General features: G+C 40.2%; 1 protein-coding gene across 7 annotated transcripts in view; it reads right to left on the bottom strand.

Moving 5' to 3' along the window:
- Positions 1-20467, bottom strand: part of UMAD1 (UBAP1-MVB12-associated (UMA) domain containing 1) — a 278777-nt gene that overhangs the window by 241962 nt on the left and 16348 nt on the right. For all 7 annotated transcript variants that reach the window (XM_043462688.1, XM_043462689.1, XM_043462691.1 and 4 more), the window contains exon 2: positions 8064-8163. In XM_043462688.1, the coding sequence (XP_043318623.1) occupies positions 8064-8145 (82 nt within the window). In that variant the 5' untranslated portion in view covers positions 8146-8163. The remainder of the gene's footprint in view (positions 1-8063; positions 8164-20467) is intronic.

The following is a 20467-nucleotide window of genomic DNA, read 5'->3' as shown; positions in this document are numbered from 1 at the left end:
CTCACCATTTCTCAATGGGAAAATAAACAACTGCGTTATGCGTTCAGTTGAAAATCCTGGCATACTGCCTTTAGAATTGAAAGGTCAAGAGAAAACACAGAAAGACTGCCAAGTAAATTCATTGCAATTTGACTTTTTCTGAATAATACAATACATGGGTAAGCAGATCTTAATAGGGTCGGCTGCTTTTTTAACCCATAAACACCTTTGTTTAAGATGTTAGACTTCTCTTGTAAGGATGGGGAAACACATGGTGAAAATCTGTTTCGTTTCTGTCATTATTGTTTTCATTAAAGCCTTCAGTCCTACACAGAATCACACTGACTTACTGTCCCTCCTTCTCTGGAATGTATATTTTTATTACACACCACTAGATTCCCACTTTTAAATAAAGGCGACAGTACAGAGATGAAGACGCTACCTAAAAAGTTCCATATAAAAATGTGACAGTTTAACTTCAGTGTGAGTACATGGTTTCAATGATTCCCACCATGGGGAATTCAGTAGGAGAAAGTCTTAAATGTAACGCACTATTTCCCAAAACCTGATTTATCATTTAAACTGGCAAACAGAAGGTGAAACTAAACTACATACTTCAGTGTCAGTATTTAAAAGATGAAATCCAAGCTGTGGTGAATTACTAAACTGAGTCTAAATTCAATCAGTTTTACAAAATAATTAGCTTAATGGAAACTAGAAGTTCTTAGGCCATAGTTTTAAGAAGCACCTGCATATTCTGAAAAACGTGATGAACTTTAGTTTTACTGTAACCCAATTCCTTTAATCTCTTTAATGGTGTTTGCCCAATTTCATTTTGACTGCTCCAAAGTTATATTCACTGTTTGGTCACCAGTGTTGGTGAACGTACAATAATCCTTTCCACTTTATTTTCTGTGACTTCTCTTGGTTGCTGTTATTTTTCTTTTTTTCTATAATATAATAAGCGAATTCATGCCTTTGTCTTAGTTTTGGAAGGATTTTATACCAACATCTAGGCAACAGATACCCTTTTTCTTAATTTAAAATAACTAAGAGGTTGTATACTACAGTAGTAAATTTGTAATCAACCTAAAGATAATGTCTTTAAAGCACAATTAAACATGTCATAACAGAAGAAAACCCTGGTAATTACAAATAGTACCAGGCTTGCTGGGGTTTTAAACAGTAGTGTTAAGACTAAGAAAAACCGCCACCCAGTGATAAAAAAGAAAACTGCAATTTGTTTTTGTGTAAAATGAGTGCCCTAGAGGATTACTTTGATTTCATTACTGAATGAACAAATAGTTACTACCTCCTTATGAGAATAGGAACTAGTTAAAGCAAAAGGATGTTTTTCCACCAGGCCTTTTTGTTTTTAATTTCCTTACTATTATTTAGCACACTCAACATTTTACAAAGGCTAAAAACTTTGGAAAGCCTAACAGGGAAAAAGCTTTCTGTCCAAAAGTGAGCAAATTCTGTACAAGCAGCCCATATATCCCTATTATCAATAAAAGAGCCTAGGCTCTGCTTGGACCCTGAGTTTCAAGTCATGGGGTGTTGACTTCAGCAATACCATCTAATAATTGTGACCTCAACCCTATTTGTGTTAAGTCAGAAGGCATATCTAAGGGAACAGGTATTGTCAAAGGGGGAAATACAGATAACTTATATCCTTAACAACATAATTTACTCTAACCTCTAACCTTTTTAGAGATACGTTATGAAGGCCAAGTAAGATAACAGTCTAACAAATTCTACAGAATCCATACTGATGAGAAGTTGTTGAGAAATCTGTGTTCAGATCAAGAAGCAACAGTTAGAACCGGACATGGAACAACAGACTGGTTCCAAACTGGGAAAGGAGTATGTCAAGGTTGTATATTGTCACCCTACTTATTTAACATATACGCAGAAGTACATCACATGACATGCTGGGCTGGAGGAAGCACAAGCTGGAATCGAGATTGCCGGGAGAAATATCAATAACCTCAGATATGCAGATGACACCACCTTGAAAGCAAAGAACTAAAGAGCCTCTTGATGAAAGTGAAAGAGGAGAGTGAATAAGTCAGCCTAAAGCTCAACATTCAAAAAACTAAGATCATGGAATCTGGTCCCATCACTTCATGGCAAATAGATGGGTAAACAAAGGAAACAGTGAGACTTTATTTTCTTGGGCTCCAAAATCACTGCAGACGGTGACTGCAGCCATGAAATTAAAAGATGCTTGCTCCTTGGAAGAAAAGCTATGACCAAACTAGACAGCATATTAAAAAGCAGAGATATTAGTTTGCCAACAAAGGTCTGTCTAGTCAAAGCTATGGTTTTTCAAGTAGTCATGTATGGATTTGAGAGTTGGACTACAAAGAAAGCTGAGCGCCGAAGAATTGATGCTTTTGAACTGTGGTGTTGGAGAAGACTCTTGAGGGTCCCTTGGACTGCAAGGAGAGCCAACCAGTCCATCCTAAAGGAGATCAGTCCTGGGTGTTCATTGGAAGGACTGATGCTGAAGCTGAAACTCCAATACCTGGGCCACCTAAAGCAAAGAACTGACTCATTGGAAAAGACCCTGATGCTGGGACGGATTGGGGGCAGGAGGAGAAGGGGATGGCAGAGGATGAGATGGCTGGATGGCATTACCCACTCGATGGACATGAGTTTCAGTAAGCTCTGGAAGTTGGTGATGGACAGGGAAGCCTGGCGTGCTGCGATTCATGGGGTCACAAAGAGTCAGACATGACTGAGGGACTGAACTGAACTGAAGAAGTTGTTGGTATAGATATAATCTAAGTCTTCATTTACTTGTATCATTTATAAGTTAATACACAAAAACACATACATACAATTATTTTCCTGCAATGTATCTACTGCACAAAAGGAGCAAGCAAGATGTGTGGACACATGATAACCAAAACACATATGCCAAAGGACGCAGTCATGTTGATAAAAGTAGTTCACAGCTATCATTTGACCTATGTGATATTTTTCAAAATATTTTACACATACATAGAGCATGCTCTGAGAGTAAAAGTAGATATTATATAAGTTAATGTAGAACCATATGATAAAAAGAACAACTTAGGTCAGACCAGTTTCTAAAAAACAAAGATTACCATCTTATTTTTTAAGATAATTAACTATATTCTGAATAATCTATCCTGACTTTTATTGGTCAATTCTCAGTTAAGGCTTTAACTGTGGAAGGATATTTTACTAACTCAACAGTGTATAGCTGTCCCTAGGTTTCTGCAGCACCCCTACTAAAATCTGCAGCGTCTCACCAAGTTCCTTAAAGAAAACAGTGCAGTATTTGCATATAACCAATGCATACCCTCCTGTATACTTTAAATCACTTATCACACCTCATACAATATAAATGCCATGTAAACAGTTGCTAGACACGTGGCAAATTTAAGTTTTGCTTTTGCTGGACCACTCTGGATTTTTTTTCTTTCAATATTTTCAATCTGCAGTTGGTTGAATTCATAGATGCAGAACTTTGTGGAAATAGAGAGCTGACTTTATCTTCCAATCTCAACTTCATTAAGGAGATTACAGTTTACTGTAATATTTTTAAGTATTTAAAATATTAAATAGTGGAAAGTCTGAGGCAGCCAAAATTAAAACCAGATTTATGTATAACACAACCAACCCTCTTTTATTAAAAAAAAAAAAGAAAACAAAAAAGCATAGCACTTTGTCTTTTAAAAATTGTTTAGGGAACTCAGGGATAGTTAAACTGCAGACATGAAGTATTTATACTTCTCTGGCATTTAATCCTGTTCTCCTTTGCACTATATTTTAATCCCATTCAATAATAAAGTTACTTAAGGAATATTTGAAAATTACTGAACACAACTTAAATTTTTAAAAAGAGCTTAAAATGTCACTACTGTCTCAAAATTTAAAATGATAATATGACTTAAAAAAAAAAAATAGATAGCTTAGTGGTTAAGAGGACAGGCTCTCAAGTTAGAATGTCTGGGCTAATTCCAGATCTGGCCCATGTAAGCTGGCAAACTTTTTCAAGTCCTCTTCTGTACATGGGGGCTTCCCAGGTGGCGCTAGTGGTAAAGAACCAGGCTGCCAATGCAGGAGACATAAGAGATATGGGTTTGATCCCTGGGTTTGATCCACTGGAGAAGGCACAGCAACTCACTCCAACATTCTTGCCTGGGAAATCTCATGGACAGAGAGCCTGGCAGGCCACAGACTGAAGCGACTTAGCATGCACTGTATATGGAGATAAGATGACCACCTCACTCAAAGTGTTCTCCTAAGCATATTATACACACTAACTCATTTAATCCCCTCAATAAGCCTATTGTTATCATGCTCATTTTCTAATTAAGCTAAACGATACCTGGGAGGTTTTGTAACTTCCCCAAATGGTGAAGGGTGGCAGATATACCAACCCAAAGTATACCACTTTGGCATAAAGATTATTCTGAGCTAAACTTGAAAAAACATCAGGTGCAAGAAGGGCACTCTGTCTTCTTTTCTTCCTGAAAGCAGGAGGTAAAAACAAAACAAACAAACAAAAAACTTTCTGGAAGATTCTAGGAGGAAAAAAATCACAGAACAGTAGTAACCCAAGGATTTTTCATGGAAACTGGTGGAGGGGTTGGAGCTTCACACCTGGGGAAAACAATGGCACTAAACCGAGATAAGCCTCAGTAGACACGGCAGCTGAAGGACCAGGAGGCCTCAGTCAACACGCGGGGGTCTGCTCTTGCTTGGACCATTTGAACAAGGGTGTGATACCCGCCGCACCTGAAATTAAATTGCAGTCCTGAGCCTGGGGCAGAAGTGATGCCTCACTGTGACTGTTCAACCGCAGGACCCACGGTGCGGGAGCCGACACCAATCCCACTCAGCCCACGATGGCCTGTGGAAAACCCTCAACATACAGCGTGTCAGCTCATGGGACAGGCACCATCAGAGCTGAGACGTATCAGACGGAGCAGCTGATATGCGAAGCCATACTTGAGGAAGTAATGGCTGCAATTCCCTCAAGAATTAGCAAATCTGGGCATTTCTGTCTTCTGAGCCTCAGTTAAAGACCACTACTTAAACTACTCTTTCTTAGAAAGGCAGGGTCCACGACAGAAGCTTCCCCAGTTGGGGCAGAACACCCTGGAAACAGGGCCCCTGCTGGGCGAGTTATAAGACAGGCAGTGAAATATTTCATGCTACAAGCTACCAGACACTGGAGGAGATTCTAGAAACAGCAGCCCGAGCAGGTTTTGCAGCTGTGGTTAAAACTTGTCTCTGCAACGCTGCAAGCGGCAGGCCACAGAGGAAGGCAAGATGGATCAAGAGTTCTCCAAGTACAGCTGCAGAAGCTGTGTGTGCTCGCAGACACGTCAGTGCACTATTTCTAATCATGAGACAACAGAAAAACACAGCTGTCTGCATGTGCATTAAAGCTGTGTGCTAAGTCACTTCAGTTGTGTCCCTCCATGGGACCCCACAGACTGTAGCCCACCAGGCACCTCTGTCCATGGGGGTTCTCCAGGCAAGAATGCTAGAGTGGGTTGCATGCCTTTCTCCAGGCTACAGAGGTGTTCTAAAACAAGAAATACAAGAATACAAGAAATACAAGAATCAGGCTGTGCTAGAGCAAATCTCTGAAAGAAGAATTTACTGTGAAACTCCTAAAGAGGCAGAAACATCACAGGAGAACGGACGCACCCCTGAAGTTTCTTCCGTTAGTTGGGCTAATTCGGCAGGTAAAAGGGAAGCAATGCTGGCAGCATTAGAAACAGAAGTGGGGGATGACAGAGCCGGTTCTGTCTTAGAAGCCAAAGCACAATTTCCTGACACTGTAAGAAGGGCCAGAGAAGCAGCTGGGTTGGTGGCACCCCCCTTATCCCAGTCAGGAGGCTCCCCAGAAAAACCACCAACCCTGGTCAGACTATGCCCCACTCCTTTTGCCTCAGACGTGGCGGATCCGGTCAGAGAGAAAACAGCTCTCACCACTCTTGGCTACGGCCCCTGTTCCAGGCCCCAGGAAGCAGATCCAGGAACCCACAGGCCTACCAGAACGTGACTGCGGAAAAGATAGGGTATTTTATGGTAACATTTAACTACAAGGAAAACTCTCCTCTGGTCTCCCAGAGATTAAGGCCAAGAAGTGGAAGAGGGGCAGAGGGGTGAAACCCCCGTGTCCTTACTGCAAGAGGCCAGATGCTGAAGAGGAGTGCTGAAGAGGCAGAGGTCCACCCACCCCTTCTGAGCATGTGGGGTCAGAGGCGTGGTGTGAGCCTGGCTCTTAGAAGGCCTAGCCTCAAGGTTCAACATAACCTGCAAACCCAAAAAGCCATCTTCCAGTTGTCAAGACACACAGCCTCTGCCAATGCCAGGGGACCTCGGACTGACTAAACAAGATATAAAGAGAAGAGGTAGGGAAAGAATCTACAGAGGGAGACCCTGAGAAATACTGTCAAGAGCAAATCCTCTCAGATAAGGAGCTGAATTTGGCAGAAGGACATCCAGGTAGACGAGGACGGGTGTTACAAGCGGACACTAGGTTTTAGTTCCTCCTCAATGTCCTATGAGAAGACAACTGCTGGGAAGAACTATCCAAAGACTGCCAACCTCTTCTTTGGGACTGGCAAATGACATGAAGGAAATGTCATTTTTCAGAATTCCCCTTGGGAAAAGTATAATATCTGGTTGAAAGGAATATTTTTTAAAGCCACTAAAATCTTAACAACTAGCAGGTGTTAATTTTATAATAGAAAATAAACTAGTCTTAAGATTTAGGAGACACTATTTAACATATTTAGATTTTAAAGTGTACTTCAAAACTCTTGATGGGAATGGAAACTGGTGTAGCCACTATGCAAAATAGTATGGAGGTTCCTTAAAACACTAAAAATGAGCTACCATATGATCCAGCAATCCCACTCCTGGGTATGTAGCTGGAAAAAATGAAAACACTAATTCAAAAAGATACATGTACCCTAAAGCTCACAGGAGCACCATCTATCATAGCCAAGACAGAGAAACCCAAGCACTTATCAACACACGACTGGATTAAGAAGATGCAATGCACACGCACACACACAGAAAAAAGAATAAAAAGCCATAAAAAAAGAGTGAAATTCTGCTATCTGCAACAACGTGGATGGACCCGGAGAGCAATATGTTTAGTGAAATAAGTCACAGAAAGACAAATACTGTATGACATTACCTCAAATGAGGAATCACAAAAATAATACAAATGAAGCATGTGCAAAATAGGAAAAACTCACAGATACAGAAAAAAACTAGTTACCAAAAGGGAGAGGGAAGGGCAAATTAGGGGTATGGGATTAAGTGATATAAGCTACTATATATAAAAAAAAGATAAGCAACAATGATATACTGTACAGCACAATTATAGCCATTATAACAGTTATTATCTTATAGTAATATTTATTGGCACTAAATCTGTGAAAATATTCGATCATTATGTTCTACCCTTGAAAGTTAATATAATATTGTAAATCAACTCTACTTAAATGAAAAAATAAATGTACCTCATTCAGCAACTATTTACTGGATGCCTAATTTAATTTCAGAAGCTAATTTATAAGCAGCACTAAGCCCTGCTTCTTCAAATTTGAATTTATCAAGAATTCTTCAAGACTTCTGGCTTTTCGTAATTAAAAAGGTTGACTCACTTACTGGATAGAAAAAATGGGATGATTTTATAAATTGAACCTGAAGGACACACCCAAACTGATATACAAGAAAAGTCTGACTTGACGACAATATTTCAAGTGATTAATGATCCATATTTTTATAAATTTTATATACATCAACTAATTCTGGAATTAGTAGAAAAATATTTAAAAATCAATCATATAACTTTTCAAGTAATCTTTTAAAGCAAAAATCATTCATCTAATAATGCGGCTTCGATCCCTGGGTTGGGAAGATCCCCTGGAAAAAGGAATGGCAACCCACTCCAGTATTCTTGCCTGAAGAATCCCATGGACAGAGGAGACTGGTGGGCTACAGTCCATGGGGTCGCAAGGAGTCAGACATGACTTAGCCACTAACAAAAACAACAAAATCCTAAAAACACTCACCTAAAAGGACAAAGCCATCTGCTTCTGTCTCTGGTACTGACGGCTTTTTAGATTCTGGAGGCTTTCTGAAAAAGTGAAACATTGCTGCTTCTGCTGTTACCTGAAATAGAAGCAAACACCATATAATGTCAAATTCAGATGAAACTCTCACCCTTCTTAGTAAAAAGCCAAATGTAAAGACATCACAATAAGTACTTTTAGGAATTTGATCCCCAAACTTAAGAACACAAGCCCTGTTTAGGTAACGGAAGTATCAGAAGACAAGCCAGAATATCAGGAGCATGGACTTCCAGTTTGAAACCCTGTGTGCCTTGAATCCTGCAACCTCTCTCTACTTCTGAAATAATCCAAGAAATCACTACAAGTAAAACTAAAATTAAGAGATACTACCAAGTCTGAAAGGATCCCACTAACAATTAACTGGACACTGGGCTGAGGAAAGGAAAAACAAAAACAAAAACATCTTTCCAGATTTCTTATCATGCCTCATGAAACTGAGGCCACCTGAGAAAAGAAAAGCAGGCACTACATACCCCCTCCAGAGTTGGTTATCTGATTCAGACACCCAAGGGCTGTATTCACTGCAAAACTGCAGCCACATTTAAATCCCTATCAGTGCAAATATCTGTACTGGTGAGATTGTTGTGCACTGCCCCCTACAGACACACACACTCCCCCTCTCTCCTCTTTGTCCTTCCATCTGTGTACATTCAGCTTTATATATTTGGCAGGGCAACAACTCCTAGAAAACAACTGGGAAGGAAGCTAAAGGGAATTTGGGAGAACACGTACCATTCTGAGCAAAGCGATATGAGAGACAGCAAAGCAGAATTCCTGGTGGCATCAAGTGCTCCACATTTCAGTTTCATTTATTCTGCCCATGTCAGAATATCCAAGGCCAAACTTGCCTGCTGTAACAGGCAAGTGTGGCTTAGAGTACAAAATGAAGCAGGGCAAAGGCTAACAGAGTTTTGCCAAGAGAATGAACTGGTCATAGCAAACACTCTCTTCCAATAACACAAGAGACGACTCTACACATGAATATCACCGATGGTCAATACTGAAATCAGATTGATTATACTCTTTGCAGCCAAAGATGGAGAAGCTCTATACAAACAGCAAAAACAAGACCAGGAGCTAACTGTGGCTCAGATCACAAGCTCCTTATTGCCAAATTCAGAACTAAATTGAAGAAAGTAGGGAAAACCACCAGGCCATTCAGGTATGACCTAAACCAAATCTCTTATGATTATACAGTGGAAGTGACAAATAGATTCAAGGGATTAGATCTGACAGAGTGCCTGAAGAACTAAACAAGGTTCATAACACTGTGCAGGAGACAGTGATCAAAACCTCCCCCAAAAAATACAAAAATGCAAAATGGTTGTCTGAGGAGGCCTTACCAACAGCTGAAAAAAGAGGCAGAAGGCAAAGGAGAAAAACGAAAAATACACCCACTGAATGCAGAGTTGCAAAGAATAGCAAGGAGAGATAAGAAAGCCTTCCTAAGTGAACAATGCAAAGAAATAGAGGAAAACTATATAATGAAAACAGCAGAGGAAAACAATGGGAAAGAATAGAGAGCTCTTCAAGAAAGATACCAAGGGAACATTTCATCCAAAGATGGCCACAATAAAGGACAGAATGGACCTAGCAGAAGATATTAAGAAGACGTGGCAAGAATACACAGAAGAACTATAGAAAAAAGATCTTAATGACCTGGCTAACCATGATGGTGTGCTCACTCCCCTAGAGCCACGCATCCAAGAGTGCAAAGTCAAGTGGGCCTCAGGAAGCATCACTAAGAACAAAGCTAGTGGAGGTGATGGAATTCCAGTTGAGCTATTTCAAATCCTAAAAGATGATGCGGTGAAAGTGCTGCACTCAATATGCCAACAAATTTGGAAAACTCAGCAGTGGCCACAGGACTGGAAAAGGTCAGTTTGCATTCCAATTCCAAAGAAAGGCAATGCCAGAGAATGCTCAAACTGCTGTACAAATGCACTGATATCACAGGCTAGCAAGACCATGCTCAACATACTCCAGGCCAGGCTTCAACAGTACATGAACTGAGAACCTCCAGATGTACAAGCTGGATTTAGAAAAGGCAGAGGAACCAGTGATTAAATTGCCAATATCCTCTGGATTGTAGAAAAAGCAAGGGAATTTCAGGGAAACATTTACTTCTGCTTCATTGATTATACTAAAACCTTTGACTGTTTGGATCACAACAAACTGGGGAAAATTCTTCAAGAGATGGGAATACCAGAACAGCTTACCTGCCTCCTGAGAAACCTGTATGCAGGACAAGGAGCAACGTTAGAACCCGACATGGAACAATGGACTGGCTCAAAACTGCAAAAAGATTATATAGAGGCTGTATATTGTCACCCTGCTCTTAACTTACATGTAAAGTACATCATGAGAAATGCCAAGCTGGATGAAGCACAAGCTAGAATCAAGACTGTCAGAAGAAATATCAATAACTTCAGATATACAGATGACATCACCCTTCTGGCAGAAAGCGAAGAACTAAAGAGCCTCTCAATGAAGGTGAAAGAGGAGAGTAAAAAAGCTGGCTTAAAATTCAACATTCAAAAAATGAAGGTCATAGCAATCTGATCCCATCACTTCATGGTAAATAGATGGGGAAACAGTGACAGACTTTATTTTTGGGGGCTCCAAAATCACTGCAGATGGTGACTGCAGCCATGAAATTAAAAGACACCTGCTCCTTGGAAGAGAAGCTATGACCAACCTAGACAATGTATTAAAAAGCAGAGACATTACTTTACTGACAAAGGTCTGTCTAGTCAAAGCTATGGTTTTTCCAGTAGTCATGTATGGATATGAGAGTTGGAACATCAAGAAGGATGAGTGCCAAAGAACTGATACTTTTGAACTGTGGTGCTGGAGAAGACTCTTGAGAACCCCATTGGACTGCAAGGAGATCATACCACTCAATCCTAACGGAAATCAGTCCGGAATATTCATTGGAAGCACTGATGCTGAAGCTGAAGCTCCAATACTTGGGCCACCTGATGTGAAGAACTGACTCACTGGAAAAGACCCTGATGCTGGGAAAGACTGAAGGCAGAAGGAGAAGAAGATGACAGAGGACAAGGTGGTTGGATGGTATCATCGACTCAAAGGACACGAGTTTGAGCAAACTCAGGGAGACAGTGAAGGACAGGGAAGTCTGGCGTGCTGCAGTCCACGGGGTCGCGAAGACTGAGCAACTGAACAACAACAAAACCAGAACATCAAGCAGGGAGGGTAAGTCAAGATTTTATCTGATCAAAAGCCTTCTGGAAACTGAGATTTGCTTGGGTATTTGTGTAGGTCAACCTGCCCTGAGTCGTAGATCAGAGCAGATGGTAAAGGAGTCAGTTTGTTGGAAACATATCTGGCAGGTTTCACTTTCTAAAATTAAAAAATATATATATATGGAGAAGAAAAACACAAGCTGTGTGAAAAAGAAAATATTTCAGTAAAGGAAAAGGAAGAGCCTATAAAATCTGCAAAGACAGAGCTTACTGGATATAATGATGGAGCAATAAGAAAAGTCTGGAAAAAGTTTGGCATCCTCAAAACAGTATAAAGAGACATGGCCTTTAAATCTGGTAAAAAGAAAAAACAAGATTAAATGGAAAAGCAACAGGAAAAGATGAAAAGACAAGGGATGAGATTAAAAAAAAACTGAATAAGATAAAAAAAGAAACTGATTCAAGAGAGAAATGATATCAGAAAAGAATTGGTTGGCTTACAGGCAGGAATATAAGAAAATAAAGTTCATTCAAAGACTTAAAAGGTTGGAAGAAGCAACTAAGTTCTCAACCCTAACAGCTAAAACTAAACAGAGAATGCCTCTGAAGGAACAGCAGATGACTAAAACTCAGTCTTGGTAAGGGACAAGTCAAGGATACAGTCACCAATCTGATACTAAAGCCTCAGCTGGCGTGAATATGTGTGCGTGTGTGTTAGTTGCTCAGTCGTGTCTGACTCTTTGAGACCCCCATGGACTGTAGCCCACCAGGCTCCTCTGTCCATGGGATTCTGCAGGCAGGAATACTGGAGTGGGTTGCCATGCCCTTCTCCAAGAGATCTTCCCGACGCATGGATTGAACCTGAGTCTCCTGAATTGGCGGGCTGATTCTTTACCACTGAGCCACCAGGGAAGCCCTTCACTTAGGACACAGAGGGTGAAGGTATAGAGACGAAGCAGGCTAGAGTCCAACTGGAGCCTCACAGAGAAAAGATACCTTTTAATAAACAAAGGGGGGCATATTTAAGGGTGAAAGATGAGAATAATTAATTAACATTCTCCAACCCAAGGTGGGGGGTTCCCCTAAAATGCCTGCTCAGTGGAATTTCAGAACTGCCCTCACTTTGTGCCTGCTGTCAATCTCCCACTATTATTCCAGAACTGTGTTGTTCTGGAAGTCCTAGCTACAGCAATCAGAGAAGAAAAAGAAAGAAAAAGAATCCAGGTCAAAAAAGAAGAAGTAAAGCTCTCACTGTTTGCAGATGACATGATACTGTACATAGAAAACCCTAAAGATAGTATCAGAAAATTACTAGAGCTAATCAGCGAATTTAGCAAAGTTTCAGGATACATATCAATGCACAGAAATCATTTGCATTTCTATATACTAATAGTGAAAAATCAGAAAGAGAAATTAAGGAATCAATCCCATTCACCATTCCAACAAAAAGAATTAAATATCTAGGAATACACTTACCTAAAGAGACAAAAAAACTGTACAGAGAAAATTAAAAGACACTGATGAAAGAAGTCAAAGATGGCATAAATAGATGGAGAGATATTCCATGTTCTTGGGTAGGAAGAATCACTATTGTGAAATGACTATACTACCAAACGCTATCTACAGATTCAATGTGATCTCTATCAAATTACCAATGGCATTTTTCACAGAACTAGAACAAAAAATTTCGCAATTCATATGGAAACACAAAAGACCCCGAATAGCCAAAGCAGTCTTGAGAAAGAAGAATGGAGCTGGAGGAATCCACCTTCCTGACTTCAGATTATAGTACAAAGCTACAGTCATCAAGACAGTATGGTACTGGCACAAAAAGAGAAATACAGACCAATGGAACAAGATAGAAAGCCCAAAAATAAACCCATGCATTTATGGGTAGCTTATTTTTGACAAAGGCGGCAAGAATATGCAGTGGGGCAAAGACAACCTCTTCAATAAATAGTGCTGGGAAAACTGGACAGCTACAAGTATAAGAATGAAATTAGAACACTTCCTAACACCATACACAAAATGGATTAAATGGATCAAAATGGATTAAAGACCTAAATGTAACACCAGAAACTATAAAATTCTTAGAGGAAGACATAGGCAGAACACTTGATGACATAAAGCAAGATCCTCTGTGACTCACCTCCTAGAGTAATGGAAATAAAAACAAGAGTAAACAAGTGGGACCTGATTAAACTTAAAAGCATTTGCACAGCAAAACAAACTATAAGCAAGGTGAAAAGACAGCCCTCAGAATGGGAGAAAATAATAGCAAATGAAACAACTGGCAAAGGATTAATTTCCAAAATATACAGCTCATACAACTCAATGCCAGAAAAACAAACAGCCCAATCAAAAAGTGGGAAAAAGACCTAAACAGACATATCTCCAAAGAAGACATACAGATGGCTAACAAACACATGAAAAGATGTTCAACATCACTCATTATTAGAGAAATGCAAATCAAAACCACAATGAGATATCACCTCACACCAGTCAGGATGGCCATCATCAAAAAGTCTACAGATAATAAATGCTAGAGAGGGTGTGGAGAAAAGGCGATGCTCTTGCACTGATGGTGGGAATGTAAATTGATACGGCCGGTATGGAGATTCCTTTAAAAACTGGGAATAAAACCACCATATGACCCAGCAATCCCACTCCTATGCACATACCCTGAGGAAATCAAATTTGAAAAAGACACATGTATCCCATTGTTCACTGCAGCACTGTTTACAATAGCTAGAACACGGAAGCAACCTAGATGTCCATCAACAGATGAATGGATAAAGAAGTTGGAGTACATGTACACAATGGAATATTACTCAGCCATAAAAAGGGACGCACTTGAGTCAGTTCTAACGAGGTGGATAAACCTAGAGCCTATTATACAAAGTGACACAAGTCAGAAAAAGAAAGACAAATATCATATTCTAACGCATATACACAGAATTTAGAAAAATGGTACTAAAGAATTTATTTATAGGGCAGCAATGAAGAAACAGACACAGAGAGTAGACTTATGGACATGGAGAGAGGGGAGGAGAAGGTGAGATGTGTGCAAAGAGTACCATGGAAACTTACACTGCCATCTGTAAAATAGATAGCCAGCGGGAATGTGCTGTCTGGCTCAGGAAACTGAAACAGGAGCTCTGTACCAACCTAGAGGGGCGGGATGGGAGGGAGACGGGAGGGAGGTTGAAAAGAGAGGGGATATGTGTATACCTGTGGCTGATTCATGTTGAGGTTTGATAGAAAACAACAAAATTCTGTAAAGCAATTATTCTTCAATTAAAAAATAATTTTTTAAAAAAGAAGGTAGAGAATAAAATAAGTAAACTTTAGAGCTAGGAAAAAAAACGAAAAGTGATTCCTGTTCTAACAACAAAGGAAAAACCTTTAAGAGAAGGACTCAAACTTCAACACATGTTCATGTCTGGCCATAAGACCGAAATGGAACAAACATAAAAATCAGAAAAGCAGTTCTCATGAGTCATCCTCAAGCCTCCAAAGTTTACATACACTGTTATAAAATTCACACCAAACTCAGCAGTAATGCAAAAATCTTGTTAAATTCAAGTATTTTGTACAGAACTTATAATTCAAATAATTAAGTGAAGCATTTAAGCTCTTCATAACCTATTAAAAAAAAGTTAAAACAATACACAGGCTTATACAGGCTGCAGCAGGCTGTCAACAGTACGACTTCTGTGGCAATGGTATTATAGTTTGTCAGTTTAGAACATCAGAAAGTCCCAAACATATCAGAGAAAGAGAGCAAACTTAGGTTCCAAGAAGTTAAACTATCCAGGCATGGGAGAAATAGGTCAGGAATAGGAAAAGGGTAATACAGACAGTATAAAAGAACTCAGAACGGCAGCAAAGACGAGTTGGCTACGAATATCCACTGGAAATTGCTCTAAAATTGCTACAAAAGTACCCATCACCCTCACACCTGCTATTCTGCCTACGTGACCACTGCCTTAACTCCTTCAAGATGTTTTTCCATGGGAACATGGTGCTAACTTCACAATCCAACTCTTGGGATTCCCTTGGACCATCAATACCGCTGACATTAATGACTCATTCCACTAGGTACCTAGTTCAGTCTAACCATATAGCTTTACAGTAATCACTCTGTGCATGAAAAGGCTATGTCCAGAGACACTAAAATCTACGACAAATTATCTTTATCCCATGGTATTTTTTGTATCATTAAAAACACAAAGTGGTATAAAAATGTATCCTAGCAGACCTGGCAGTACCATTCTACCACCTTCCCTCTACGAGCTGGTCCCCCAGCAGGAAAGTTAGACGGCTAGGTCACCACTCCAGCCGCCAGATTCTCTGACCCCACGGAAGGCGAGAAACTGGGCAAGAGAAAGGGAGCAACATCTGCCAGGCTTCTGCAAGGTGTCAAGCACAGTACCAAAATGCCTTAAAGCCTCGTCTCCTACCATCTCACCATCACCCCACCAGGTACACATAATTACTCACAACATGTCAATCAAGAACTGAAGTGGGTTACGTATGGATGCAAATGTACATGGTCAGTAAACAGCAGGGCTAGAAGTTTAAACCAAGTCTCTTGGGCACCACAACTGAATGCTTTTCATCAACAAAGCAGCAGAGACAAGGAGCCCGTAACAAAGCATTCGTGCTGGACTTCAGGAGAATATTTCCTAGTATTAGTCAAGATACATTTGATCACTTTCACGCTCGTCTTTCTAAATCCCTGCTTTTCCAAACCGTGCTCAGCTCTCTGTTCTGAAGACACTTGCTAATTTCACAACATCCATGTTCAAGACTTTCACTTACAAAATAGTCATAAAATATAAAGTAAGTGCTTAGGCCAGATACTAACTGGGCACTACAAATGCAGCACTCAACTTATATTTAAGGAAATAAACAGCAACCAGAACCTACCCCATTTCAAAGGCAATCCTGAGCAAAACTAAGAGGGATTCAGGAGCCCCACCCCCAAAGTGGAGAAGCCCTGTAGCAGTCCTGGTGCCCCCAGCCAAGCAGATGGGAAGCCCCAAGCATGCATGCTTCTGACATACATGGCTTTGACAGTGGCCTTCTTCTGCTTCTTCCAGCATGTTCCAGCCTCATTTCCTTAGATACGTTTGCAGCATTGTAGAAATTGTCAACAGTGAATAAATTTTACACTTACAGATGGGAGAAATGTCAAAATTTATTCTTAAAAAGCCATTATCCCCAGCAGCAACACTACTGCCTGGTTGAGCTGGGGACCCAGCCCAGAAGGCCTCCTAATCCCCAGACACTGGGACCCTGGAGTTGCCTCCACACAGAGGGGGATGAAGTGCCTGTCACTGCCCAAGACACAGGTTGGGAGAAAAGCCTTGCAAATCACAAATCTGAAATAGGACATGTGTTTAGAACATATAAAGAATTCTTAAAATTCAATCATGAGAAAAAATTCAATAAAAACTGGGCAAAAGCTGCGAACAGGCATTTTCCCAAAGATGATATGTGATGGCAAAGAACCACATTAAATGATACTCAACATCATTAGTCAGCAGGCAAATGTAAATTAAAATCTCAATGAGATAACACTATATATCCTTTAAAATATTAACACTGTAAAAGGCGTGCCATGCCAACTGTTTACAAAAATGTGGAGCAACTGGAACTCTTGGATGCTGAGGTACAACTACTCTGGATAACGATGCGGCAGTTTCTTAAAAAAAAGTAAACATACACCTACCATATGACCCAGACCTTCTCCTTCTAAGTATTTATCAAAGAAAAACAACAGCGTATGTCCATATTTATACACAAACTTTATGCAGTTTTTCAGGTAACAGCTCCAAACTGGAAAAAACCCACATGTTCAACAATAAATAAAAGAATAAACAAATTGTAGCATACCCATACTACTATTCAGCAATAAAAAGGCATGAAGGCCTAAGATATGCTACAACATGCATGAATCTTGGGAGGGAAGGAAAAAAAAAACAGGCTGAGTGAAAGAAGCCAGACCACAAAAAACTTCTAGAAAATGCAAACTAACGTAAAGTGACAGAAAGCAGATGAGGGCCTGCCTAGGGAATGGGAGGTACTGGGAGGGAGCATGGGAGGGAGGAATTACCCAGGATCCCAAGGAAGCTTTTGAGGGTGACAAATACATTCATTATCTCAATTGGAGTGATGGTCTCAGGAGATATAAACATGTCAAAACTCATCAAATTGTACACTTCCGACATGTGCACTTCACCCTATTTGATAACACCCCAATCGAGCTAATTTTTAAATAATGAGCGTGGTACTCTGGGTGTCACATAAATGCCGTGTGCTGTGCTTAGTCGCTGAGTCCTGTCCGACTGTGAGACCCCAGGGACCAGAGCCCACCAGGCCCCTCCGTCCAGGGGGTTCTCCAGGCAAGAATCCTGCAGTGGGTTGCCACGCCCTCCTCCAGGGGATCTTCCCAACCCAGGGATCAAACCCAGGTCTCCCGCACTGCAGGCGGAATCTTTACCATCTGAGCCACCGGGGAAGCCCATAAATGCAGTAGTTGAGTTATTCATTGTCTCCAATCTCTTAAACCACTTTGTGTTGTTACAGGTGCAGCCTTCATATACGAAGCAAGATGCCCCTTTCTCTATGCACTCACATAAAACTGAAAAATTTTGAAAGGACAGTGTCTTCACTTTTACTGATACACAGACTGCAGACTGCACATAGAAGGCTACTCTGATTTCCATGCAGGGCAGATTTTACTGCTCTGAAGGGCAAGTGGGTAGCACAAGTAACGTATTTATATATGTATTTATAATGTACTTATTTATTCTAAGATTCACCTTTTAAATAATATTACCCATGACAAAAAGACTAAAGGTAACCTGATTTTCACAATCTGATCATCTTGTTTCAATAGACTACTTGATAATGTAAATATACTAAGATGATGTAAATATACTAAGATGTCTATGTAGGACTGACATAAACCAATCCAGTAAATTTTATACTGCTGAAAAACTAAAATCTTGAACCATGTTTAACCTTCCTCTTCTTCTGTATGATGAGTTGTGAACTGCATAGTTACACAAAAGTAATAAAATCTAAATAACAAGTTTCCTAATTTATTCCAAGAGAGACCAAAAAAGACAAAAGTCCATGCTTTGGACAGTTTAATCATAAAAGATTATATTACCTCCAACAGCGTTAAACAGTACAAAACATCCCAGAAGGCTCAATGAGAATGAGAAGAGCCCTGTTACATTTTACCAACGGCAGCCTTGAGTTTAACCTCATTTGATGGGCACAGATGTCAGCTAGGAAGAAGAGGGAGGACCCTCCTGGAAGAAGGGGCACCAGGAACAAAGAGCAGTGTGCTGAGGGGCGCAGAGGGAACAGCAGCAGACCCCAAGGGACAGCAGAGGGGCTTCCCTGGTGGTCAGGTGGGTAAGGATTCAACCTCCCACACTGGGAGTGTGGGTTCAACCCTTGTTCAGGGAGCTAAGACCCCCACATACCACGCAGCCAAGATACCAAAACATGAAACAGAAGCAACACTGTAACGCATTCAATAGTCTTTAAAAATGGTCCACATTAAAAAAAAAAAATCTTAAAAACAAAGGACTGAAAGGGCTAAAAAATCAAGAAAATGCTAGAATACCCAGAGCGGCTTACCAAAGTTTGTTGAATTCTTTTGGCGTGCTGCAGTCCATGGGGTTGCAGAGAGTCGGACAAGACTGAGCGACTGAACTGAACTGAATTGCGTAGTCTAGGCTCTTGAGGAAAGTAGTGTTTCAGAAAAATTAAATTTAAAATAAGAGTCTGTACCTAGAGAGATTATCATATTAAGTGAAGCCAGAGAAACACAAATATTAATATCATATCACTTACATGTAGAATCTGAAAAAAAATGATAAAAATTAACTTATATACAAAACAGAAATAAACCCACAGACATAGAAAATGAACGTATGGTTACCAAAAGGGAAAGCAGGAAGGGATAAATGAGGAGTCTGAGATTAACACACACACATTACGATAAGGAAAAGAGATAACAAGGACTGACTTACAACACAGGGAACTCAACATCTTGTAATAACCTATAATGGAAAAGAATCTGGAAAAGTATCTATATATAAAACATGTGTATATATTAACACATAAAACTGAATCACTGTGCCGTACACCTGAAACTACCATGACATTGTAAAGAGCTACACTTCAATAAAAATACAATACAATACAACAGGCTGGAGAGGCTGATTGAGAAAGTGGAGTCAGGAAGTTAAACGCTGTAGTGAAAGGGGCTAGACTGAAGTGGGAGAACTTTTAAAAAAGAGAAAAAGAAGGAATGCACAGCATTGTGAAAAAGGATTTAGTGACTCAACTCTACAAATACTGATGGAAAGGAATCAATAAAAGATGATGGACGTTTCAAGCCTGAGGGAGCAAAGAAAGTGACATTAAGAATAAGAAAAAGAAAGTAGGAAAAAGACAGTTAAGAAAAAAATGATGAACTCCATTTCAGACAGGTTTCGATATAGGGAAACAACGACTGGTCCATATGGAAATATGTAAAATGCAGCTGGAAAAATAGGACCCAGTGCTCCAATGAAAGGAGTAAGCTGGAATTTGGGAGATGTTGGCATGTAAGTGGTAGCTGAAATCACAAACATCAGTGGAATTTCAAATGGAAAACGAAAGTTCAGGGATTGATATCATGATTTCTAAGATCTCAAAGTATACCATAAAATACTTCCCTTTAATTATCAGCAAATGGATGTGGATTCTACCATTTCTTCACCATTTTCCAACATATAACACCTGGCTGCCGTACCAGGACTAAAATATTAACTTGACTTTATTGTTACACATTTCAAAACTGCAGATACAACTGGCCTCTTCAGTATAATCCAGGGGGAAAATTCAAATGCCAGGCAGATAACCAAAGGTGAAACCAGCCCAGTCTGAGACAGGAGGGAAGGAAAGTGCAGGCCTGGTCTAAAAGCACCTCTAGGGAGCGGGGAGATGCCCAGGGAGCCACAAGGAGGAGCCCTTTACCAAAACAAGGCTTGAAGGATCCCTATTCACGGAAGAGCTGTGGAAGGTTTTGAGCTGGGAAAGCCTGGCATCAGATCTGCATCTGCTGTT

This window comes from Cervus canadensis, chromosome 3, assembly GCF_019320065.1.
Source record: "Cervus canadensis isolate Bull #8, Minnesota chromosome 3, ASM1932006v1, whole genome shotgun sequence".
NCBI lineage: Eukaryota > Metazoa > Chordata > Mammalia > Artiodactyla > Cervidae > Cervus > Cervus canadensis.
Note: the sequence above shows the minus strand (reverse complement) of the source record. Positions and strands in the feature narration are given on the sequence as shown.